A 25,161-nucleotide genomic window follows, 5' to 3' on the forward strand; every position below is an offset into this window, starting at 1 on the left:
CTCATAGGAAGCATGGCCATCATAGGCGAACTTATGTTGGAATTGTGTGAAATAGCGATAGCCTACTGTCAGGAAACACTAGAGCAGGGGTGTCAAACTCATTTGGGTTCAGGGGCCACATACAGCCCATCTGATCTCAAGTGGGCCGGACCAGTGAAATAATTGCAAAACATCCTTTGACAACCCCAAATCTCCAGCTTAGTTTTTTTCAGTAGGCTATGCTTTACCCTTCAGCCTACATTTGTAGCACATAATCACAAGGGATATATTAGATTATTACACATTTATTCAGAGAGGCCAATGAAATTGAAATAAAATGCATTTCACTCTCATAAACAACTGGTTTATTTTTATAGTTGAGTGGATAGGCCTACATTTTTACATCTGACCACCTGAACCAACTCACCACACTAAACTCAAGTGGGAGCTATGAAGAAAGTTAACATCCTGCCTTAAAAATGTAAATGTGCAAATGTATGAAAAATAAAATGAATTTAACAAACATAAGTTAGCAGTGCATGAGCAATACGATCAACTGATACGATTAGGTTACATCAGATCAAATACATTTGTAGGCTAGGTGGCGGTGCTGTGTAATAGGCTATCCACCATAAAGGCCAGATCCTGCACCCATTCCGGGCATTTAAATTGCTACTGGTCTGCCTTTTTTCTCCAAGAACTGTCCAATTTCCTCTCGTAGTTCAAAGAAACGCTTGAGTACGGCACCTCGGCTTAACCACCGTACTACAGCGTGGTATGGTAAGCCAGACAGAATGCCATTATCACTAAGAAAACAGTCAAACTGACGGTGAGTCAGACCTCGCGACCTGATTAAATTTACAGTTTGCACAACCACACTTTAACATGATCCAAGTTTAGTGTTTTACAACACAACACTTAGTGCAAAATACAATAAAATGCCCAAACATCTTGTCCTCCGTTTGCAGGCTGCACTTTGTCTCTGAATTTTGTCGCAACGCCTGCTTTTCTCCCGACAATGTAGCCAAACTGACAGCACAGGACCAGTCAACTCCGAACTTTTTTTTTGTTTTTTGGCTGCGCCTAGCGGCTGAATTGAGCATTTCGGTTATTTCTTTGAAAATTCATAACTCCTCACAGGAATGGGCTAGAGATTTTTTTTTTTGACATAGTCAGAAATGTATTCTCTACAAGTCTGGGCCGGATTAAACCATCTAGCGGGCCGCATCCGGCCCGCGGGCCGTATGTTTGACACCCCTGCACTAGAGTGTAGACAAATGCAGCAAATGCCAGAGACTTAGGCTAATGCAAGGTTCATCTCTGCAAATGCCTCCTGAAGACTTGAGAGGCATTTTTACAATTTTCTGTCAGTATTTAATTATTATAAGAAGAACATGTGTGTCTTAAGCCATGCATGAGATGCTACACTGCAGCCTAGTGGATGCTTTATGAACAGGTACATTAACAGCTGAAGAACACATGTTTATTTTACCAAAAAGGAAGCTGTGTTTTGAGGCTAAAAACGCACAGACTGAGGTCAAACTATATTGTCAAACTTTTAACCTTTTTTTTTCCATCTGTCAGATAATGCTCTTTTTTCCCCTAAAGAGAATATTGGCCATAGATAAATGTTTATTTTATTTTATTTTTTAGATATGCTTTAAGTCGTGTCAAACTGCTGCTGTTTAACTCTACATGTTTAAAGTGTATCTGTAGAGCTGGTCTGAGCATGTCAGAGCGTACGTTGTCTTTATCACAAAGTAGTTTCCAGCAGATGGTGCTAGTAGACTGATGACATTATTCACAGTGTATGTGGGTGACACCAAATCAGAGACCCACAAAGGTGTGTGTGGTCTGTGCGATAGGTGAAGTGCACAAAAGGAATCGGCGGCTCAATTCCGTAAAGGTAAAACGAGAAGCGAAACAGATAGTCAGATGCACCAGGACCGACTGACTCACAAACGCATTGTGATGCATAACTCAAGACCGTTTCACTGGGGCATAGGCCTTGGATCTTTTGATATCTTTCCTGGGACTGAAGTATTGTTATTTTAGTGACTAATCAGACAGATGCAGCCATGGCATTAAGGAATGTCCATTATTTCACTCTCTCTCAACTCCTCATCCTGTCTGCCAGCCTGTTCTCTACACATGGCCAAGGTGAGTAAACTATGTTATTATGCCTTTATAACTTGTTAAAACACATGCATACAACTTGTGGCAACCAGAAACATTGAGCTAATGACAATAAGGTCATGAGACTTTAGGTAATGGGGCCTTAACCCATAAGGTAAGCAAGATTGTTTTTACTATCATAGATGTACAATGTGAGAGTATACAACTCTAATGCATACAGGTTCAGGTTTTTCCATTTCAATTTGCATTCTCTGTAAAAAGCTTGGTTGTGGATGTGTGATACTGATGGGCTCTTGAACTGTATAAAGCCACACACTCCTTTTTTAAACTAGTTAACAGTCAGCGTTTGTCGTTGTAAATAAACAACATGCAAATGGTTTAGCATGAGCAGGTCCACCAGATCCAGGCAGTTAAAGTTAAAAGTTAAGCTTAAAAAACAGTTATGTATTATAACGTTTATCACATTCATTAGAGAATAAAGACAGACAGGAGTAACCAAAAACAACATATTCAGGAAATTTAGACTGAACTGATTCCTCATGTAGTGTTTTTGTTTGTTTGTTTGTTTGTTTTTTTAAGCGTACTAGCTTGCAATGCTCTATTTAAATCAGAACATGCAATTCATTGAACCCTGACAAAGGCAGTCTACTAAAACATCTGTTAATAGTTAAAAAAGAGAAATGAGTGTAGCTAGGTATAGAGTTTTATACATTATACTCTTAATCACAAGTCATTATAATCATATTGCTCGACATATTTGGTAGGTAGTCCAACATTATCAATATGAAGCCAATGGGAATAAAAGGCAAAAAAAGTAATAAAACATGGTTTTGAAACTTAATTTACATAATGGTGGGAGGGGATTGTTTAATTTTTGATGGATGATGAATTTGGGGTGAATTGAATTTTCCACATTTATTTGTTGTGACATTTGAAAGTTTCACATGCAATTGTGGGTTGTTTTCAAAAAACTTTCCCCAGTTTTTGCCATGATGTGGTGTCTTGTTTTTGTTGAGGGTGTCGGCTAATGACTGTACATGTGACATACCTTTTTAGTATTCTTGATTTTCTTGTTTAATTACTCTGGAAATATTGTACCTTTATGTTTGCATACAGAACATATGAAATAACAACAATACAATTAATTATGTTACTGTGGTTTTATTTACAGATCGGAATGAATCATGTTCCATTAAGGTCTTACTGAAACGGAATTCAAAAACTGAAGCTCTTTCAACAGAGAGTCTGAAGATCAACTGCCCTGTAAAATACTGTGATGAAAAGCCAGCTATCAGATGGTGCAAACTTAAAAATAACACAAATGAATGCAGCCCTCTCAGTGATACCGATCTAATGAAAACACAATGGAGCGACACAAATGAGAAAGCAGGCATCTCATCTATATATTTTAAACGCATAGCCATGAATGATTCTGGATTCTACAGGTGTCTGTGTGAAGATACATCTGAAAGATGTACGAGTCATTCAGTCAATGTCATAGTGAATGGTAAGCATTGCATTTCATCCTCCTTTGATAGACATAACACTTTCCCAAACAAAATCAGACAATGTTTTGTTTTAAAACTTTACAGAAAAACGTTTGGACATTGAGCAAATTGTAAACAATGAAAACCAAACTGCAAGTAAGGGCAACAATTTGAGTTACTTAATTTTCAATTTAGGAAGTCATTAGCGCCAACAAAATATGACTTGGAAGCAATGTGATTTGGGAAACATTTAAATTCTCAAAAAAAAAAAAAGAAATGACTGTGTTTATAACATAAAACATTCATTTGAAATATTTAAGACTCATATTTAATGTGAAGTCAAATAAGTAACATTTCTGTTTCAGATGCTTCCAATCATCAGACTACAGACAAGTCAGAATGGTTTTGGCCCGCCATATACATCTCCTCTGGAATAACATCAGTCATCATCATCATCACAGTTCTGACATGTCTGGGCCTTAGATGCAGAAGAGGTAGGGTGTTCAAATGTTTGTTTGGCTTTGCACTTGGATGTTGATAAATAAAGTCTCCGAGGCATGTTAGTCCTTGACCACGACTTTCTCTTTGTGATAGGATCACAGAATGCCAGCAAGAAGGAGGCAGATGAGAATCAGGTAAAATCATTCCTTAGGTTTTTACAGTTTTCCGCTCCTCTCCCTGTGTGTCAACTGGTGTCTTCTCAGCCTCCTTTACCACATCTAACAATGATAAAAACCTATCTTCCCAGTTCATTTAACCTATGGAGAACATTTATTTTTATTTCTCCTTTATTTTACTAGGGTAGTCACATTGAGAGCAGCATAAACGCAGCATAAACGCAGCATAAACGCAAAACACACTATATAGGACTCACAATACAGACAGAAACAAACAAATCACAAAAGACAGCATATCCACAAATAGCAAAGCATGAACGATTAAGACATAAAAACATGCAGGACATAACCATGCAGATATAGAAATATACAGGACAAAACAAAAAAATGCAAGCAAGACAAACAGAACTCATCAAATGGCAAGACATCTGCAACACCATACCAGACTGCACAAATGCACAACACTCAGCAAGAAAGGCAAGAGAAAAACATAGCGTACAGGGCAACACATAGATACAGGTTCAGAGATAAAGCACACAACAAGGACATAACAAAAAGCATAGACCAAAGCAGACATAGTAGGCACTTACAAGATGACCATAAGACATGCTACACTGAATTCGTTCAATATATTAACTTTAACCTCAAAACCTCAAAAACACTCACACTGATAATACAAAGTGTCCGCAATGCGTGACTTAAAATCAGACAATGGAATGAAAACGTCTAGCCCTAGCTGTTTCTGAAGTTCATTCCAGGTTGAGGGGGCATTGTATTGAAATGCTAGTTTTCCAAGGTTGGTTCTAGGGGTTGGTGGGTTAAAGAGAATAATATCCTTTGATCTAAGATTATATCTATTATTTGAGGCCCAAGAAAATTTTGACAGATAAGAGGGAAGCAGACCAATGACAGCTTTGTAAATTAAAGTAAGCCAATGAAGCTGCCTACGTATTGACAGTGGGTGGCAACCTGACAAACTATATAGGTCACAATGGTGTGTTGAATATTTGGCTCCAGTAATAAAGCGTAATGCTGAGTGGTAAACGGAGTCCAGAGCCCTTAGCACAGATTTAGAAGCATACATATAAAGAATGTCACCATAGTCTAATACAGAGATAAATGTAGATGTGACTAGCTCCTTTCTGGCTCTAACATTAAAACATGCCTTATTTCTGTAATAAAATCCTAACTTTATTTTTAGTTTACACACCAAATTGATAACATGAGAATTAAAAGTCAGATCTTCATCCACTAGAAAACCTAAATATTTGTAACTTGACACTCTTTCTATCACCTGTCCCTGTAGTGTACTTATATGAGGCAAAATTTGAGTTCGAGAATTTGTAAATAACATGTATTTAGTTTTGTTTGAGTTCAACACCAGGTGTAGCTTAAGTAGATTTTCCTGAATTTTTATAAAAGCTACTTGAAGTTTTGCTAATGCCTCGGAAGGAGATGGGGCATAGCAGTATAAAATAGTGTCATCTGCATACAGGTGCACATTAGCATCTACATGTGCGCAAATATCATTTATGTAGATGGTGAACAATAATGGCCCCAAAATGGAACCTTGTGGAACGCCAATTTTAATTTGAGCACTTCCTGATGTTATACCATCACAGGAGACACATTGATGCCTATTTGTAAAATAATCTTTAAACCAAAGTAAAGTTTTTTCAGACATACCTATGCTGTGCAAAGAATGTAATAAAATACTATGATTCACAGTATCAAACGCTTTGGAGAGATCTATAAACAATGCTGCACAAGACTTTTTGCCATCAATGCAGCTAATGATATCATTTACTACTTTTACAGCTGCAGTGATTGTGCTGTACACTTTTACAACAAATGTGTTGAAAATGACACAACTTGTGTTGTTTGTTTAACACATCTCTATATCCAGATATAGGGACAACACAGTTTGTGCTGTTTCTAACACATAAGTTTTAAGAGTGTAGGGATTGTTTGGGTGATCCTTGAAAGACATTTCAGGACCCTCTACAGGCACCTCTCCAAATGGGCTCACACTGTCTTCCATGCTCGCTCATATACTCACTGTGAAAAGGCACACAGAAAAAGCACATAGGAATGTGTTTGTCGTTGGGTGAAAAATGTGAACTGCTGATAATTTCTCTTCTCATCCCTTTTGTTTGTTTGTTTGTTTGTTTGTTTATAGTATGATTCAGTACAGATGTCCGACATAGGTGCTTCACTTCCTGACTCCAGTCGTCATGTGCAAGCTAAGCCACGCCCTCGCCCATATCCCACCCCAGCCGATGCACAGAGACAAGGAGACTGTGTCTATGAGAATGGCCATGGCAGGGGGTCACAACCAACTAGCAATGTGTCATCAGGAGATGTCGTGGCGCCGCAGAGATATTTGACCAATCACGTTGTCACCCAGCCAAGGATGGTCGAAGAGGAGGCAAATCCACTTGTGTATGCCTCACTGAATCACCAGGTCAAAACCCGGTCACACACACGACCCATAAAGGCCACAGAGGAGTCCACTGAGTATGCTGCTATCCGCATATCCTAATGCTTTGTATTAGAACAGTACATGAGCTACTTTCTTGCTATATTTTCAACGATTCCAAGGTCACTGAAACACTGGGGAACATGAAGCTTAAGCTTTAGGTCCAAAAGTTTGTGTGGCTTTTGAAACACTTTTTTCAAAATGTCAACATTTCGTAAACTTTTGTGAAAAACATTTATAAGAAAAAAGTGAGTTCTATGAATCATTGATCAACCAAGGGCAGAGCATGAAAGACTTTTAGTTTACAAGGAGTTGCAGGAGTAGGTGATGGAGAGAAGCAGGAAGTTAGGAAGCACAATTGTTTTTATATATATATATACTACATATAGCACCGTGTGGCGGTCATATTATGTTGCGCTGTACATCTATCTAGTTTACAAAGAGCAAGGCTCACTGTGGCTGGGGATATGATTCTGTCATGATCAAATATGTAAATTGCTGTATATGTGTGATCAAGATATTGTTGATTTAGAAATTTCAATATGTTAGAGTTGTTAATGATATGCTGATTGTTGATGCTGTAGTGTAATATTGTAATATGTGTCAACCATTCCGACATTTGAACTACATCCATTTTCATGAACTGGCCTTCATCTTCTCAGCCACAGTTTACAATGTGTGTTTATAATAATATCTATAAAATGGTGTCTCTGCACTTAAAATTGAGTCTTTGTTGAACTGGCAGAGCTACATGGGCTCAAAACCCAGGGAGCATACACTGAAGATGAGTGCATATCTGCACTGTGCTGTGGGTTGTTATCTGTTAAATCAAATGTTCATGTAAGATTATCTTTAAAAATACGCAGAATTTGTGCTGTCGAGACAAATAAAATAATTTTAAGAGGTAGTGTTCAGTTCTGTTTTACAGTGTTCAGTTCTGTTTTACAGGGACATATTTTCTAAACATGTCTCAGTACTTAAGGAAGTGGTGTGCTCCTCTGTGCACATTTGCACGCGGTGAAGATGTGCGTGATTGCCGCTCGGTCACAATTGTTGGGAGGCACACGACACCCCACAGCATGCCGCGTTGATGATGCAATTTTTGTCACGCGCCATGTGTGCGGGACACAGCCGCAGGACTATACCAGGCCTACGAAGTCGCTTTTCCATTGCATGGTATCTGCTTAACTCAACTCGCCTCTACTCTACTCTACTTGGTTTAGGTACCAGGTTTTCCTTCTCCACTGCAAAAAAGTAGGCCTACCCTCTTTAATGTAGCTAAAGCTACGCCGCGACGCCGAAAGAAAGCGACGCCGAAAGAAACTAGCACGGCGTCATTAATGCGGGACACACAAAAATAGCAATATCACCAACGGAGGAAATCAAGGGGAGTTTGTTTGATTCCTGGGAGTGGTTGTTTCTGTTAATGTTCATTTTAATCCATTAGACACCGTTCATTGATTCATAAGGAGATAGAACGCTCGTTTTTAACTGCAGGACTTTACTCCATTCAATTAACGCACCTGTTGTGAATAACTGCTTGTCGTGCTAACATGGCTGAGGTATTTTTTTTTTTAAATGATGGGCTTGTCCAGAACACCGCAATGTCAATAGCACCCTTACAGGAATTTCAAGAGTCTCGCGAACAGTTGCTGCAAATTTGCGGCAAGGTCATATTTTCACATGCAAATTAGGTTTCTGGAAAATAGTTGCGGTTAACTTTTGTCAGTGTTGCAGCAAATTTGCAGCAATGTCATATGCAAATTAGGTTCATCACCAGTTCACTGGAAGTTTGCCATTATTGGCTAATTGTGGTGGCAAATCACTGGCGAACACATTTGCCACTATAGTGCCAAACTTCTCATTGTTGCCAGAACTTTGCTGGAAGTTTGCCTCTAGCGACCAACATTGGCAAACTTCTGGCCATATTTTCTAGTGAATTCATTTGTTTCCCACAAATCACCCACAAGTTTGCTGCAAATCTGCCGCAAACATTTCATTTTTTTAGCGACCAATTAGTAACCTGCGATACTTTCACGTCACCTTTTGTTATCGCCTCAGCTCACTTGGAACCTCAATGGCGGTGATACCAAAAATAGGTACCAGTTTTGGCTAATGGAAAACCAAAGAAAGCGAGTAGAGTTCAGGCGAGATACCATGCATTGGAAAAGCGACTTTAGTCTCAGGTATTCAGTCTTTTACTACCTTGTCAATGCAACATTTTTGTATTCTGCTCTAAATACAATCTCACTAAACCTTCAACATACTTAAAATTGTTTTAAACATTATACATTTATATAAAATGTGCCCTTCTTTCCTAGCCAATAGTGTATTTTGCCTTATTGTTTGGTTTTCAGTATAGGCTGTTGCTGGATCACATCAACGTGTGCAGGCTGCAAAAAACTGAGAAGCAAGTCACATGTACAGTCCCTATAACAACCTATCCCACATCCTGTGCGACGCAAAGGGAAGTTCACATCCGTGTGTGCAGTTTCACAGAAAACCTTTACTGTATGTGTGTGTTGGTATGCATGCACTCCGCCTGTGGACTCAGGTGTTTGTACCCAAGCATGTGTGTGTTAATGTGTGTGTTTGTGTGTGTGTGTGTGTGTGTGCATGTGCACGCTGGTGTGTGTAAGAGAAAGAGTGCCCGTGGGTGAGACTCTTTGTTAACCACTTCACTCTGTGGGAGGCTAAACAGTTTGAGCAGTAAAAATGCAAGAAGTGTGTTATGTTTTCCACTGATTATTAGATATCACTCACAAGGTGACTCACCTTCACTTGGTCTTTACTTTGATGAACTTCGATGCATTTTGAAGAGCCAGTTCATTTGAAAGCCTCCAACTTTAAAAAGGGATTTTTTGGTGTGTGGTTTTCCATGGGCTTGCACTTGCTAGTTCAGACATAAGTTTCTGAAAAGGGCCTCTATAGTCAATTCTGTTGTAAATGACATTACTAATAAATGGTACTGATTAAATGTAAATTAACTGAAGAAATCAGATAGTACAAGATGAATGCATTAATCCATCATCATTTCTTATGTTGAGTTTCAGTTTAAAAACAACAGCTCTAGTTCTGGACTCGGTTTGCTATGTTTGTTGTATGAGATAAAATCAGTCAATCGAGATGACATAAGAGCAGCGTGAAAAGCTCATAACTGATGTCACCCATGGAGTAATCTTTATCCACTCATACCCATACAATTAAGACACTGTGCTCTCTGACAGGCTTTGTGTTTGTGTGAGGAGAGCAGATATTTCAGATTTTTGCTGTTATATCAAGTGAAAAGGCAAGACTGGAAAGATAAACGGTACGCAAAGTATACAAAGTCGACGGTTCTCACCCTAGGAACTACTGTGCATACACACACGCACACACACACAGAGAGAGAGGGTTGTGGTGAAAAAAATGGCAATTTAAAACGGTAACACACACATACACACAGAGAGAGCGAGAGAGAGAAACAGACATAGAGAGTAGTTGTGTGAGAGTGAGTGTGTAGTTGTGAGAATAAGTTTACACGCTAAAGTTGACTAAAAAGAGGAATAAAAAATCATCTTTTGGAAATTGATCTTAATGCCTTAATTTTTAAAAATTAAGAAAAATCCCACCTTTAAGGACAAACAAATTCTTTGTGAATGAATAATGTATTGTAAATAAATACATGTTCTTCCTTAAAATACCAAACCATAAAAATGCCATAAGTACACCCCTATGTTAAATTCCCATAGAGGCAAGCAGATTTTTATTTTTAAAGGCCAGTTATTTCATGGACACTGTGCATCCTGATAAAGTTCCCTTGGCCTTTGGAATTAAAATGGCCCCACATCATCACATACCCTTCACCATATTTAGGGATTGGCATGGTTTTATTTCAGTTAGCCTAATAGCTGGTTTGATTTGCATTGAGAGATGATCTTATGGAAAGTACCCCATGCCAATCTGTAAGTATTCATTGATTCACAAAGAAAATTGGTATCCTTAATGGTTGGATTTTTCCTTTTTTTTTAATAAGGTATTAATATCAATTTTCAAATGATGATTCCTCTTTTTAGTCAACTTTAGCATGGGTGTGTAAACTTATTCTCACAACTGTATACAGCAAATGCAAAAACAGAAGGAAAAACCTGACAGTGGTAAGAGCAAACAGTTTCTGTTCTCTGAGGTCTTAATGTTTTGCTCAGGCCTTGTCCCAGGTCTACGTCAACAGAATGATAGGAACCAAGTATAAAACCATCACACTGTCACATTTTCATTTCCATTTTTTTCAAGTACATAGTAATGGACACTGGTAGCCTACTTTAAAAAAAAAAACACTTACTGGAAAAAAAGAGCACATTGCACATACGGATTCACTACATCACAAAATACTCTGTCAATTTATTGCAAAATTATATCACAGAAGAATTGAAATGAACAATATGAACTGCAATATCCTTCCATACAATTGTTTGCTCCTTCCTTTGCATTGGTTAGTGGGCTACTTGTAAACACTCTGTCACCCCATACTCTGCTGTATATAAATAAAGCTATGTAGTACATATCCAAAGCGTCATTACAGTGAACAACTTTACCGTCAGTGAACACTTTCTTTCACAATATATTAACATGGGACCGTGGATTGTTAGTCCTTAAATACAGAGCAATACTTCCCTCTAGTGGACATGTACAGACCAATAAAAAATAATGGAAAAAAAGATCTGTAGGTGTGCATACCTGTGCGTGTGTGCGTGGTTGTGTGTGTGGTTCAGGGATGGAAATTAAATATTTTGTCCGCCTGCCACTGTGGCTGGTGGATTCCAAAATCTACCAGCCACTCAACTTTTTCATCAGCCACTAGAGATACAGTATGAAAATGTGATATCATGATTATAATAACCTAAATGATCACCATCATCGGCATTATTGTGATACGATTAAAATGTGCTGAATTTTTCTCTAAACCTACCACCAATGTTGGACAGAACTCAAAATTGGCCTGTCCTCCATGCACAGTAGCAACAAAACTAAGGGTCAACAGAACAGCATTCATATGCCATATGTGTTATAAAAGTGGTGTGGCTCCTTTAAGACAATCCTTTGGGGTGAGCTCTAGAGCATTCCAACTTGATCTAACTATACTGTGTAGCCTACATAATCTGATTTTAATATATACAGATATCTAGGCTATATTTAACATTTATTTTCTATTTGGCCTGTTATGAAATCATGCATTGACCAATTTAAGCACGGTTCAGTTTTAAGAAACTTAAATACATGCACATAAATACATAGCATTTTGTTAAAATAAATCATTAAAGCTACATTGACAAACTCTTGAGCTGTATATTCTCTGATTCTATTATTTACAGATATCTGGATCACTCTGGAACGACTAATTATGCACGGGAATGCATTACACATTTGTGTTCGGTAAGGCCTGCTGTTTATTCTGATATATGGTTTGTCATGTGTTGCGTGAATAGTTTGTGAGATATTCCACCGAGACAAATGGATGTGGAGATGGGCACAGAGAATAATGATTAAATTTCTTGAAAATTCTAAGTTATTTTTCTCACAAACAGATTATCACAGCAAATACTTCTCGAGTAGTTCAACAGAGAAGAATGGGTGAATTTGGATGAACTTTGTGCCTATAGTGTCAAAAAGTGAAGCGCTGCGCCATGCTACAGGGAGACTGCGGCTCACTGGTAGTTATTATAGATAACTTCAAATCAGCGCGATACTGATAAAATTACATGATCCCTACGATACACTTTCTTATTTTTTAACGTCAGGGCTTATGAAAATTCACCCGTATCTGACTATATATTTGTGGTATACTAGCTTTATCTTATCCGCCACAGTGGCTGGTAAGTTGACCAAATCCACCCGCATTTGGCTGGTGGCGGGTGCTAATTCCCATCCCTGGTGCGGTTGTGTGTGTGCGTGTGCAAATATGAGCAAACGTGTGGTCATCCCCTACCTCTTTCTCTGGTACCAACATGACTTCCTGTCTAACATATGGGCTGATAAAGAGATACTCCTGCTAGGCTAACAACAAATACTGAGTTTAAGATGTGTAGAGCTAAATCTAGCCACACAGACATTGAGAAAAAAACATACACATATTTTCCACAAATAGCTTCCTTTTTTCCACAAATATTTACAAAGCGTCAGGCCCCATGTCCTAATGGTGATACTAAGCATAGTTCAGTTCTGAAACTCAGGTCAGATAGGTGTTAGTGATGCAGAAAGCCGTGCGCTGATGTGGTCAAAGTGAACAAGTGCAGTCAGTTCAGGTGTCTTGCAAGATGGTCCTGAGGTATCTAGTCAGGCTGCTCATGCTTGGGCTGGCAGTACTACATACTGTTTACTGTCAATCATAGCAGCATCTATTTTCTTGTGAAGGGTTTTCTGAGGAAAGAAAAACAAAAGGTTACAAGTAGTTAGATATAGAGGAAACAAAACAACAGGTTAGTTCGATAGAGGAAATGTGCATATCTATTGGTTAATTTGTGAATAGGCAGTTACGTAAATCTGAAATATGACTCAGGTGATAAGCATCAATTGAATACAATGCACACAAATCTCCCTGAAATTTTCTACAAAAAAAATGTCCCTGCATTCCTGTTAGTGCCTGTCAAAAAGTCCCTGATATTTCTGATATTCCAGCACATGGGAAACCACATATCAACAATCAACAATGTAAACAAGGAAGTGAAAGTGATCTAACTCAGCTGGGCTCAGCTCATGTGGCCACTTCATTGGAAGAGGTTACTAGAAAGGAGTGATCAACACCAGGATGAAGACATAACTCAAAACTCCCTAAGGTAGTTTTGGCAGACTGACAACTTCCTCAATGCTTGAACTGAAAGACGTGTTATCATGCTAACTCTTGGACTTCCCTTAAATGTTAATATCTGCAACAAGGAAGTTGTAAAAGCATGACAAAGCCTTGACTCAGCAATCACGTGCCACACCTCAAGATAGCTTCTAGGATTTCCAATAACAATACCAGTAATGGTAGATCTACTGGGCTGCCCACATGGGGTTATTCTACAATGAGGCAAGTCTAATATACGTGCAAACAGTCTATGGTGCTAACCAACTATGACGTGTCACTTCAGCTGAAATTAGTTTGAAGGCTGGCATCAGACTGCACCCTTTTAGCTAATCTTCAGAGCTAACACAAAAGAGGTTACACATCACTTGCTATGACCATGTGTCACTGGAGTTCATAAAAAACAAAACTGAATATTCCCTGCACTGCTGAATCACTGTGTTCTCTCTAACATTTTCACTTCACTCTTTCTGAACCCCACTGACCTTCCCACCAACATGTCCACATTGTTTTTAATCCCTCACACGTTGCTTGATGTTTCTGTTAATGGCCAGTAGAGGTCAGCAGACCTTTGTCATGAACTGCATCGCCAGACAGCATGACACACACAGCGCCAAACTGCATAACACACACAGCACGTCCTATAGATAAGCTTGCTTATGAGACTTCTAGGAAGACCTTTTATTAAATAGTGGCTTATGTGGTAGAGATTTATAGACTTCTAAAGCAGCCTCCCTTTCATTATGCAGTTCCAAGGAATACAGATAGCAGATTAGGATATGCCAGACACGCCAGCGGAATGCCTAAAACCCCCTTAGCTGTGTTATAATCAGTGTAACCTATGGACTTGAGTGGCTTATTGCTTTTCTAAAACGGTTACCACATATACCTGGCAAGATTTCATAAAATAAAGGTACAGCAACAAGAAATGTAACGATTTAGATAATATTTCTTCCACCAAGAACTATATCAGATTGGTTGCCAAGCAATGAGAGACACAGCAACTCTAACTTTTGTAAGTTGTAGCAGCGCAGTAATATAGTCAAGGTGTGAGTTTGTGCTCATTATACAATGTCATCAAACGCGATTCAGCCAATCACAATCAAGGACTGGAACTATCAGTTTTAGAATTACATTTATAAATTTGGTTGGTGCTTTTATGCCAAGTGACGTGCAAATGGGAATCAACAATCAATTAAGTTGTGGACACCTTTTGAGAGTATGCTCTGTGTTATTTTTCTGAACGTTACTCAGTGCAGTTGGGAGACCCTTTAAAAAATAACTCGGAGGATGGACTGACACATTGCCAGAAAAGGAGAGGAACAAATAACAACAATAACAATACAAGACCCAAAGAAAAACAGGTGCCATCACTGAGTTAAAATAAATTAGTTAAAATATATATATTTTTTTAAAACTACTAGAATGGAATTTTAGAAAAGACTACCAGATGTAGCCTACAATACTAAACCCAACTGCAGAGTGCAGGGCTTTTGTTGTTGCCCGGGCAATCTGACAAGTTCCTCTCTCCTCACTGAGGCCCCTGGTGTTAATTTGGCTACCCTCGGGGCATTTCAAAAGCCCTTTGGGGGCAGAAGGCTTAAACTGGACCTGTGCCCAGCCATTGGCAAAACTCTTTCCTGTCATGGCCCAAATCAGGGCAATACAGAGAGGAGAGGGGAGGGCAGCCCAGAGAGGAGTCTGAATGAGAAACTAGGGGGGGGGGGGGGCTTAAGAGCTTGGCTGCCTAAAGGCAGCGGTACAGAAGGAGAAAGACCAAATGAAAGCATGAATGGAATGAAGCAGTAAAAAAGGAATGAGAAATCGGGATAGAAGAGGGGATGGAGGACAGAAAATGAAAGAAAGATAAAGAAATTATCCTAATTTTAATCAGATGAATCATCATTATATCGAGGGGTGGTGGTAGTGGCTAAGCACACAGTAGCCTGACAAGTTGTAGGCTCAATTCCCGGTTTCCACCGTTGTGATTGTGAGCAAGGCACTTAACCCCAAGTTTCTCTGGGGACAATAACCCTTGTAATATAATTGACATGTATAAGTTGTTGCCTGCTAAATGAATAAATGTAAAGGTAAATATCAAGACAGATTTTACAGCTATCAGTTGTGCTTTGCTAGCTGAGCATAAGTAGAAAACAAATGCATCATACATCCTATTAACTGTGATTCATCACCCATAAAAATGTGTCAGGGTGTGAGGTGTCAGGGTCAAATGTCAAATTCCTGGTGAAAGGCATGACTGTAACAAGATCTTTCAGCTGGAAGTGTTAAATACCAAAACACTGGTGAAACTTTTGCCATTGCTACACACGCAGCTACATCCTCTTCTGTGGACAAAATCCCCAGAACTTTACACACACCACAAACCAGGAGCTCCCCATCACACTGAGCCAAGATCTTAAAAACTCCCTGAATAGGTATCCAGCTTGTGTTTCACTCGATACAAATATCCAGTTTCTCGTCTTTGTGGAAACCCAAGGTTATGGGGGACCTCAGATATTACTACCACTCATGAACTGGCCCATGTCCCTGATGAGGTCTGGCTGCCAGCTTTGAAGTGGGCTGATCTTCAGGCCCTTGTGTGACCATGGTATTTATAGCTGTATGATTATAGTTAAGAACATGTGTAGCACAAACCATAAGCCTGGTTTTGTCCCTCATCAAAGACCATCCTTTCATACATCAGTGAAGTTTAAAAAGTCTGAGGTAACATTACTGTGTGTGTGTATATATATATATATATATGTGTGTGTGTGTGTTTGGGTATTTGTTTTGAATAACTGAGAATAAGTTAATGAAATGTTATGGTGTGAACAGACTGTGCGGAGGCTTACCTATTAAAGGCCTCAGCATGGGGAACACTTGCTCACACATACACATAGGCACAGGAGAAGAGCCAGGGCCACAGACATCATGACAATGAGAATTATGTGTGTGCGTCTGACTGCAATACAAACACAGACACAGAAAGTAAGCAACTCTCTATCAAACACACTCACCCACATACACACACAAACTCAAAACACAGACAGAGAATGTTTACACAACAGTTCAAAGTGCAGATGCATATTATTTACTTCTTTTTGGTCTCCTTGGTTTACTATTTACTGATTGGAATTTAAAAATGCAAGGTGAACAACCTAAAATACCAGAAAATAACCCAATTCAAGTCAAAATCCAAACAACCAGAGAATGTCATTACTATTATGGTGGATGCCTATCTGTTCATTACTTCTACAATATGGTTCACAGATCGTACTGAATAGTAATTCCAGACCTCTAGCTCATTTTACACCCAAAACACCTGGAATAGCAAAGTGCGCCACTTACTCTTATTCACAGGCACAGTGACCACAGATGCGAGGCCTTGGTGGTGAACCAGACACTTGATGGTCTTGTCCACCATGAGACGGTCCTGGACGAGGATGGAGCTGACTACTAGCGTAGTGCCATCTCCTTGCTCGAAGTACGAGGAGACGGAGGGGCCCATCGTGCGGTTGTCCCCTTCCACGTTCCACGAGATCTTGGAGGCGGGTCGGGACACCGTGGTGCAGTTCACTTCGACGATGCCTGGCGACACGGTCACATGGATCACCTCAGGCTTAGGGAGAACTAAAAAAAGGACGAGTTATTTATCATTACTGTTGTAGGAATGAACAATAGCACACAGTCCACTTGTGAACTGAAACAAAAAAATACTGATACGGTCTGATGTAATATTGTGATTGTGTGTGTGTGTGTGTGTGTAAGCATGCATGTGTGTGTTTAGGGTGTTGTTCCCTGTAAGAGTGAGCACTGATCTGTTATGGTGTGATATGTTGCTCCATTCTGTCATTTTCCATTTGCTGTAATCATAAGGGGTCTGACTCTTTATAGTGTTGCAAATGAGTCTACCATCACAGTTTTTTTCCCCCTAACAAAATCAGACAACGGAGAGCATGGTTGTCTTGACTGAGTTCATAATCGGTCATCGTCAGACATAGGTCATGTCTGTTGGTCCCAGACCAGTTTTGTTACAAAGGAAGACAAAAGAGTATGGGGGGAAAAAAACACATAAACCACCAAAGTGGAAATACAAAGAAGACACAGACAGAAAGGGAGAGAGAGAGATAGAGAGAGGGAGACAGAGAGAGAAAGAGAGAAATACAAGGACAGAGAGAGAGAGGGAGAGAGAGAAAGAATAAACTTTCAGTCCACTGCTTGTTTGAGATTTCAGTGATGCAGTGGTTACAGCCAAAGGGTGCACTGTGGGACTCAAGCTGACAGTGGAGTGAGGAGAGGAGAGAGAGAGAGAGAGAAGAAAGAGACCAAAAGAAAGAACCAGTGTTGGGGGGAAACAGCCCTACAGTCATGGCTCAGCGCCGAGCCCCAAATGACCAGCCTCTACTCGGCAGGCCCATCACAACCCAACATTGTTCCTTTTTTTTGTCAACACTGACAAATTGTTACCATTTAAGCTGAGAACATATTGTGCGTTACAACAAAAGCTACTTCAGATAAGCGCAGCAGGTAGGGAAGGATATGGTAAGGCGGTAAACATCCGAAAACTGACAAAAAGCACTCAAAAGGAACCCACTCAAACTCTTTCTGTTCCAGAAGCTGTTGTTGCAATTATGTAATTGATCATGACATTATCTTGGCAAGTGTTTGCATTAACATTACATGTGAGAGCCACTGGGTGTGCCCACATGCGTGCGCGCACACACACACACACACACACACACACACACACACTCACTCACTCACGCACACGCATGTACACACACTATTCACATACGCTCCAAAAACACTAGAGGGACTTTTCTCACACAATGAGATGTTCAAGTGCTATCACACTTTACCACACCAATGTCAGGAAACCACCTAACTGGACAAACTTCATACTGTATACAGTGCTGAAGCATCACATCCTTTTACACTATCACAGGCCTCTTTTAGAAGTAATTGCTATATCTTCAACTTGCATACTTTTCTTGATGTGCTATTTTATCTAACTCTTCTTTAACAATTTTCTTCCCTTGAACTGACAGCGGTGAGAATATCACTTCTATATGGGAAAACCATCCAACTCCATACACGTACCGTAAACCGTGAGGCAAGCGGTGGCACCCCTGATGCCTTCAGGGTAAGTGTGGAATTGACACGTGTAGCAGCCCTCGTCCTCCGTGGTCACGGGGCGCAGGAACAGCTGGGTGCGGTCCAGGGTGCTGCTCAACGTGACGTGGCCCCGGAAGGGCTCCTCCACGATCGGACGGTCCTGCTTGGCGTAGGAGGCCACAGTGGTGGTGTCTCCCTGCTCTGCCGTCTTAGTCCACAGCACCTGCTGAACACGCTCCGACAGGGCATAGCTGCAGGTCAGGGTGGTGTGCTTCCCGCTCACGACCGTCTTGTTCCCATCAAGGGTCACCTTTGCTGAGAGAGAGAGAGAGAGAGAGAGAGAGAGAGAGGCTCCTTATTATCCATGTTGTATTGGTACCAGAGAGAGAGAGGTAGTGAATGGTTACACGTTTGCTCACACTTGCACATTTGCACACACACACACACACACAATGCCAATTAAGCACTTTGAATCTGAAATAGGGAGAGAGAGATGGAGAGTTTTGTGGATGGAGATGGAAAGATAGTTGTTATTGTTATATTATTGTTATTATCCATTCTTTTTATCAGATTTTGTATTAGTTTGTATTGTATTAAATATGTTTGCTTTGACAACACTGCTTTGAGTCATGCCAATAAAGCTCCCTTTAAATTAATTGACTTGAGGGAAGGAGAGAGAGAGAGGAAGAGAGAGAGTCTAGTTTCCTTAAATTACTCTACCTAAGCCTGACTAATACCAAACTGATTCTCAAATCTCAACTGAGAATGGGTCTGGGAATGAATCATTCACTTCCGATTTCCAAGGGGCATAACCAGCTTTGGTGCATTTCTCAGATCAGAATCATCTGGTAACTTCGTCCCCTTAGAAATATAAGGATCTATCTGACATTTTTGTTAAAATTTAATTCTTTACACATTTTTATTCTGTGATAAGTTTTTGGACATTTTTGGACATTATATCTAAAGAGGCTTGTTCCACTTATCAATATAACTCTATGGAATGCTAAAATTTTGAAGCTCAATATCTCAGAAGTAGCCTACTCAGAATGCAGATAGAACCTTATAATTCCAATTGTGTACATCATAAAAGTAATTTCTTATTATTTCAAACAAATAGCAAATGCTTTTGCTCAAATGGCCTCCACAGTCACCAGATCTCAATCCAATGGTGCACCTTTGGGATGTGGTGGAACGGGAGATTCACATCATGGATGCGCAGCCCACAAATGTGCAGCAACTGTATGATGCTATCATGCCAATATGGACCAAAAGGTGTTTCCGGTACTTCGCTGAATCTATGCCACCAAGAATTAAGGTGGTTCTGATGGCAAAAGGGGGTCCAACCCACTAGCAAGGTGCATCTTATAAAGTGGCCATTGAGCCATTGGAAATATATGCTGCACTGTAAAACAGTCTGGTATTTTTTCCTGTATGACTGAAAATGAATTACATGGCCAGGCTATACACTGCAGTACAAAGGCTACTGGGAAAGTATCCAGTAAATACAGAAACAAACAATCATGGATCACTTACACAGAAAAGTCAGGTAAATTCCAGCTGTAGTCTGTGATGATGGTTAACCACTCTAACCTATAACTCTTCCAGCAAAAATGCTGGTCACATGCTTATGGTGGTTTTGCAATTTCCACTCAATGACACTTCAATGCGCATTTAGGTAAAGATTTCTGTTCCCTGGTAATCCACTGATTGAATATTCCAAAGTTTCAATTTCAGGAGGGAAGGGGGAGGTTATCCTCTCTGACCCCTCTCCAAGGACACGCGCCTCATCTCACTTCCTGTTATTCCAGCCGTGGTACTTGTGTCTCGCAAGGCCCTCACACTCAGCCCCCTGAGTCCCAAAAGTGTCTGACCGAGGCATACATTCATCCAACACAGCCCAACCCAAAACCAACATCCAGAAATATCACTTGCCAGTTCCCAGCAAAGGAGTTTCAAATTGAGTTCTCACTCACTGAGGGGAAATAAGCAGTTTGGAAATAAGCATGATGCATTCTGATTAGTCATTTCCAATCAAGCTCTGATCTTTAATCTTGATCTTTGACTTTCCAATCAAGCTTTCATCTTGAATCTTGATCTTTGTAGGAACCAAAACTGATACTGTGCCAGCCTGATCACTATAGCACTGAGTGTTGCAAGTTCAAGAGTAGCTGACAAACGAATAGGAGAAACCACAAATCTAGGTCAATACTAAAAAAAACATCATTACTTCCTTCCATCGCTGAACATTTTGCTTTTATACTCTACACCTTTCATTCCTCAAGCTCACTGTCAAACTCCAAATCTACAGTTACATCTTCACCAACAAAAAAAAACCTGAAAGTTAGGTGTTAAAAAAAATCGTACCCAAGACCGTGAGGCAAGTTCTCCCCTCTTGCTGCCCAGTGGGGTAGACGTCGAATATGCACCGGTAGCAACCGTCATCCTGAGGTCCGGCTCTCTTGATTCTGATGGCGCTGGTGTGGCTGTGGAAAGTGGCCAGCTCCACACGATTGGACCCGGTCACCCTGCTCGGCTCGTCCGCAAGGTATGAAAGAATGGTGACATCGCGGGCGTCCATCCAGCGCACCTGTGACAACGACTGCCCCGGGCCTATTGTGATGTTGCAGCCAATCATAAAGGGCTGCCCAGCGATGGCTTGCAGGTGGGATGGAGCGCTGACCTTACCCGAAACTGTGGTCAATCAGAAGGCAGATTGAGTCAGGTCACAAGCAAGGGGTTTGGATGCAGGGAGACATTATAACTGGGAGAAAGAAATTTGAGAAAGACGGGTGGGAGTTGAGACTGATCAACACTAATTATATCCCTGTTAGATTCACTTAACTGCGGGGGTGGTAGCAGTTACACAACAGTAGACACAACATCTTTCAGAAAATACATTTACTGACATCTTTGCTTGTCAAATTAAACCATATGTTATTTCATCATAATGAAAGGTTGTGGTCACCTTGTAATTTGGAAAATAGCAGGAGAAATAACCAAAGATGGAAGCACAAACACCAGCCAGATTCAAACATCTTGGTCTGTGAAAGTTATATGCAAATGAGGACAAAATGTTAACAAGCATTCATAGAAGAACAAATCGTGAAATCCAAAACAGTTATTTCTGGGAAACATTACCAAATTTTCTTGTGTAGTAAGACAGTGTGAGTTATTACAACAGCTGATGGTTATATTACAGTGTATTATTACATCATCATATAGCTTCTTTTCGCTTACTGTACGTCATAACAGCGAAAGATGGAGGGTAAGAAGCACAAAAAATCTATATTGCACAAATTGGAAATGGAGGGCAGTATAAAGTTTCTGCAACTGAAAGAACCTGCACAACAAATAAGGACCCTCAGTATTTAGTGCACACATTCTGAATAAGTCATCAAGTCATCTTCTGTCATAATGGTTGTCTGCAGTATGGTTTTAAATGGTTTTAAAATGTTCAATCATCAAGGTGTCTCTAAATACTGAGGGCCATAATTTAAATGTCAGGCAAAGTGCAAAGTCTATCAACAAACAAGGTTTTTTCTGCATGAACTATGGGTATCATCTGGCATGTGAGCTTATTCATTGATGTTTGTGATTAAGGTGTTAAATTAGCAAATTGATTTTGTCTATCTGTAGTTAGACCCAAGACTTTAAACTTCACACAATCAGAGCCCTGAGTGATTAAGAAATGAAATTCGCAAACAAAACAGCCTGAGTAATTCCACCCATAAAGAGCTTGAACTCTTGATGTGACCCATGACATAATCCTCTCTTGTCTCTTCTCTCATGTGAGTTTCAGCAAAGAATGAGTAAGGGGTGACTCAGAGGTCTGACAGGTATACTTACAATTCAATTCAGTTTCCCTTCCCTGTCACAAGTCTACAGTAGTCAGTGTTTCCTTTGATTCCTCTCTTGCCTGCTCCAGTCCCTGGGAACAACACAGGCACACATGAGCAAGGAGGAAAAGGTTGAGTAACAAGTAGCCAGAGACAAGTAACTGTGCTGAGGCTACTGAGATTATGTCCTGGCCTCTCTTCACCAGGCCTTTAGGGTAGTAAGTGGTTGAGATCTGTCTTTAGCCATATCATATAACAGCCATATCACCTGAATTTTAAGTATGGGTACAATGCATCTCTCCTTGTCTCTGTCTTTCTTTCAGTACTTTACTGTTTCACTATTAGCAGTCAGCTTAAGCCATAAGCATACAGTATACCACTTACTTTATGGCCAGTGGTGCCACGTAGTTCTAAAATCTCAAACCCCTCAGATGTTAGGCTACCCTATTACTCTCTTTCTCAGAGCTTTGACTTCTGCCTGAGCTGCACTGCTTTGTGAACACCACAGCATTGTTGATCTTAGCAAGGGAATTTGGTCCATGAAGCCACAGGCGGCCATTCCATGCCACCTAGATTTCGCCCCTGTCAGCGTACCCCCCACTTTTAGTCATCTGGGAAACATCAAGCACTGGGCTTTGATGTTTGCGTTGCAAGAACGCTCCAGTAATGAATAGTGGCAGATAACTAAAAAAAGGAGCAATTAAAAAGTGAAAATGCTCTTGAATATTTGTTTATATTGCTGTGCACATATGATGCACCCCACTGTCTATGAAAAAGCAAGCTCCACACGGTTATCTCAGCAGCAGCTTGGAGTATCTCCCTCACCCTGCCCATCGAAACAGTGGCAATTAAAAACAGTTGCGGTTGCATTCCCACATTTGGGGTGCCAGGAAATCCACTTGCCATGGCTTGTTGGAGGAAGACGCTCCCCGCTGCACACCCTTCTCAGACCTCAAACAGTGCCTTTATGAGATTTACTGTGCTCGTTAGAAGTTTACAGTGTCTAGAATGTGAGGGCTACAGTGTCAAGCCACCATACAACCCACTACGGGGGAAAGGAAGTGTTTCCAGACAAAGCCCAGCTTTCCCACGGATCTGGACCATATGCCACCATCACATTCCCTAAGCTCAATTTAGAACCACATATGTAGGGGTGTAGTGGTAAAATAAGAGGTGCTATGAATTCTGTGATCATGGTAGGTGCGCCATGCGTTATTGGAATTTTGTAAAAAAAGGCATTCAGAATATTTTAACATTCGAAAATCACACATTCACAATATGTACTCTCACTCTAGGAACCATTTAATACCACTGTTCATACATGTTCTGAATGCCTGTTTTAAAAATCCAATACTGCATGGCGCAGTCCACCTCACCGATATCACAGAATTCATAGTTTAACCACCTCTTATTGTATTACTACATTCCTGAATACCAGTTCCTAGAGTATTGATGAGTGTACACATTGTGAATGTGGATACAGTGTGATTTTTTAATGTTAAAAGTTGCAATTGGTAAATAAACTGTTTTGAGAGGTGGATAAACTCTATTTCTGAAATTTCAGAGGTGAATAAACTGTGTTTACTTGCGTTTAGCCTCTACTTCAGCCCTGCACATATGCATTCATTACTGATTACAAAAATACTTAACTAGAATGCTGCATTGGTTTTCTTGAAAAGCAAGCACTGTTGTCCCCAAATCCATTATCCCTTATTAATAAGCAAATAATTTGCATTCCAAATTCAGATTAGCTGTTTTGTGTGTTCAGACACCACCCAAGTTAGTCATCAACATTTTGTAGCAGTCCTAAACGTTGGGACTAAAAAAGAATAGACTATTCTATAAGAATATACTAGGCCTACTAGGACACTTAAGGCATAGGGGCCTATGTTGGGCTAATTATTTAAGTTACTGTTTAAAAGGCAAGCCCAACTGATGAGATGCTGCTGTTAAGTAAGTGATCATACATCAGTAGCCTGCATCTGCCATATATAATGAATTAACTACACACAAATCAACTAAAATCTAAAACATGAAATTTTCGTAAACATTTCAGCTGTTTCAATATGAGGATCACTGGAACAGAATTTGGTTTGGAAACCAAAACCAAAACAAACAAAAACAAGATAATCATTTGGAATGAAACAACCAGACAGCGGAATTCATAGGTGAAAACAGCATTTAAATTAGCCTATATACAAATCTAAGCCTTAACTGGTTTATGGTTTCACTTCATTATAAGCCTAATTGCTTTGGAAACAACAATTGTAAACATATGACAGAATACTTGGCCTACCTTTCAGAAATAAGCATATTGCCAACGAAAATAATCTCTTCATTCCCCAGGTCAAAACTGCATAAACACGATCCAGGCTCTGAACTTTTGAATCTCCTCATTTAAATCGTTCTTCTGGCACGCCCATATTGCATGACAAGTGAAAGAGCGACGTCAAGTGGGGGTACTGCCTGCGGGGCTACGCTGGGGATTCTACGCAGAAGCATAATAAGCCTTTTGACCAATTTTCTGTCCTACGCCCAAAGTTTAGGTCGGATGGGATTTGGCTTTGCTACTGCTCTACAAACCTCATAAAAAGGTCTAGGTCTTCATCTTCTTCTGGTATGAATTAGGCCTAGTCTTTGGGTCTTTTCTGTCTTTGTCGTAGGCCCATTTTGCCAAGTTTCTTTAAAA

The 25,161-nt window shown here is 40.1% G+C and overlaps 2 protein-coding genes across 3 annotated transcripts; one reads left to right on the forward strand and one right to left on the reverse strand.

Annotated features, from left to right (window-relative positions):
* The first annotated feature begins 1,695 nt into the window (after positions 1-1,695).
* On the forward strand, positions 1,696-7,605 carry btla (B and T lymphocyte associated). 2 transcript variants are annotated; one of them, XM_076303434.1, is made up of 6 exons: positions 1,696-2,139; positions 3,287-3,622; positions 3,708-3,758; positions 3,968-4,096; positions 4,197-4,237; positions 6,399-7,605. In XM_076303434.1, exons 1-6 carry the CDS (start codon positions 2,058-2,060, stop codon positions 6,759-6,761), a joined length of 1,002 nt encoding a protein of 333 aa, XP_076159549.1. In that variant the 5' UTR covers positions 1,696-2,057; the 3' UTR covers positions 6,762-7,605. The 2 variants fall into 2 exon arrangements, with proteins under 2 accessions (XP_076159549.1, XP_076159550.1); XM_076303435.1 differs by lacking the exon at positions 3,708-3,758 and having other exon boundaries at positions 1,698-2,139.
* A 3,444-nt stretch (positions 7,606-11,049) lies between these two features.
* LOC143142508 (nectin-3) lies at positions 11,050-24,930 on the reverse strand. Its single transcript, XM_076303436.1, has 8 exons — positions 24,769-24,930; positions 22,483-22,564; positions 21,602-21,677; positions 21,001-21,327; positions 18,622-18,951; positions 16,870-17,151; positions 16,374-16,483; positions 11,050-13,094 (listed from the first exon to the last, which is right to left on the reverse strand). Exons 3-7 carry the CDS (start codon positions 21,669-21,671, stop codon positions 16,386-16,388), a joined length of 1,107 nt encoding a protein of 368 aa, XP_076159551.1. The 5' UTR covers positions 21,672-21,677; positions 22,483-22,564; positions 24,769-24,930; the 3' UTR covers positions 11,050-13,094; positions 16,374-16,385.
* Between the last annotated feature and the right edge of the window lie 231 nt (positions 24,931-25,161).

This window comes from Alosa pseudoharengus, unplaced genomic scaffold, assembly GCF_046254945.1.
Source record: "Alosa pseudoharengus isolate Yale_2024_CS ecotype anadromous, Long Island Sound unplaced genomic scaffold, YU_APseudo_1.1 YU_APseudo_1.1_scf_24, whole genome shotgun sequence".
In the NCBI taxonomy this organism is placed as follows: domain Eukaryota; kingdom Metazoa; phylum Chordata; class Actinopteri; order Clupeiformes; family Clupeidae; genus Alosa; species Alosa pseudoharengus.

What these genes read in the sequence shown, in the direction of transcription:
- btla (XM_076303434.1), top strand. Translation starts at nt 2,058, where the DNA reads ATGGCATTAAGGAATGTCCATTATTTCACTCTCTCTCAACTCCTCATC. An exon ending in GTTCTCTACACATGGCCAAG is followed by an intron (nt 2,140 to 3,286) that starts GTGAGTAAACTA and finishes TTTTATTTACAG; the next exon opens with ATCGGAATGAATCATGTTCC. An exon ending in GGGCCTTAGATGCAGAAGAG is followed by an intron (nt 4,097 to 4,196) that starts GTAGGGTGTTCA and finishes TCTTTGTGATAG; the next exon opens with GATCACAGAATGCCAGCAAG.
- LOC143142508 (XM_076303436.1), bottom strand. Translation starts at nt 21,671, where the DNA reads ATGTTTGAATCTGGCTGGTGTTTGTGCTTCCATCTTTGGTTATTTCTC. An exon ending in CGCTTGCCTCACGGTTTACG is followed by an intron (nt 17,152 to 18,621) that starts GTACGTGTATGG and finishes TCCTTTTTTTAG; the next exon opens with TTCTCCCTAAGCCTGAGGTG. An exon ending in CACTGTGCCTGTGAATAAGA is followed by an intron (nt 16,484 to 16,869) that starts GTAAGTGGCGCA and finishes TTTGTATTGCAG; the next exon opens with TCAGACGCACACACATAATT.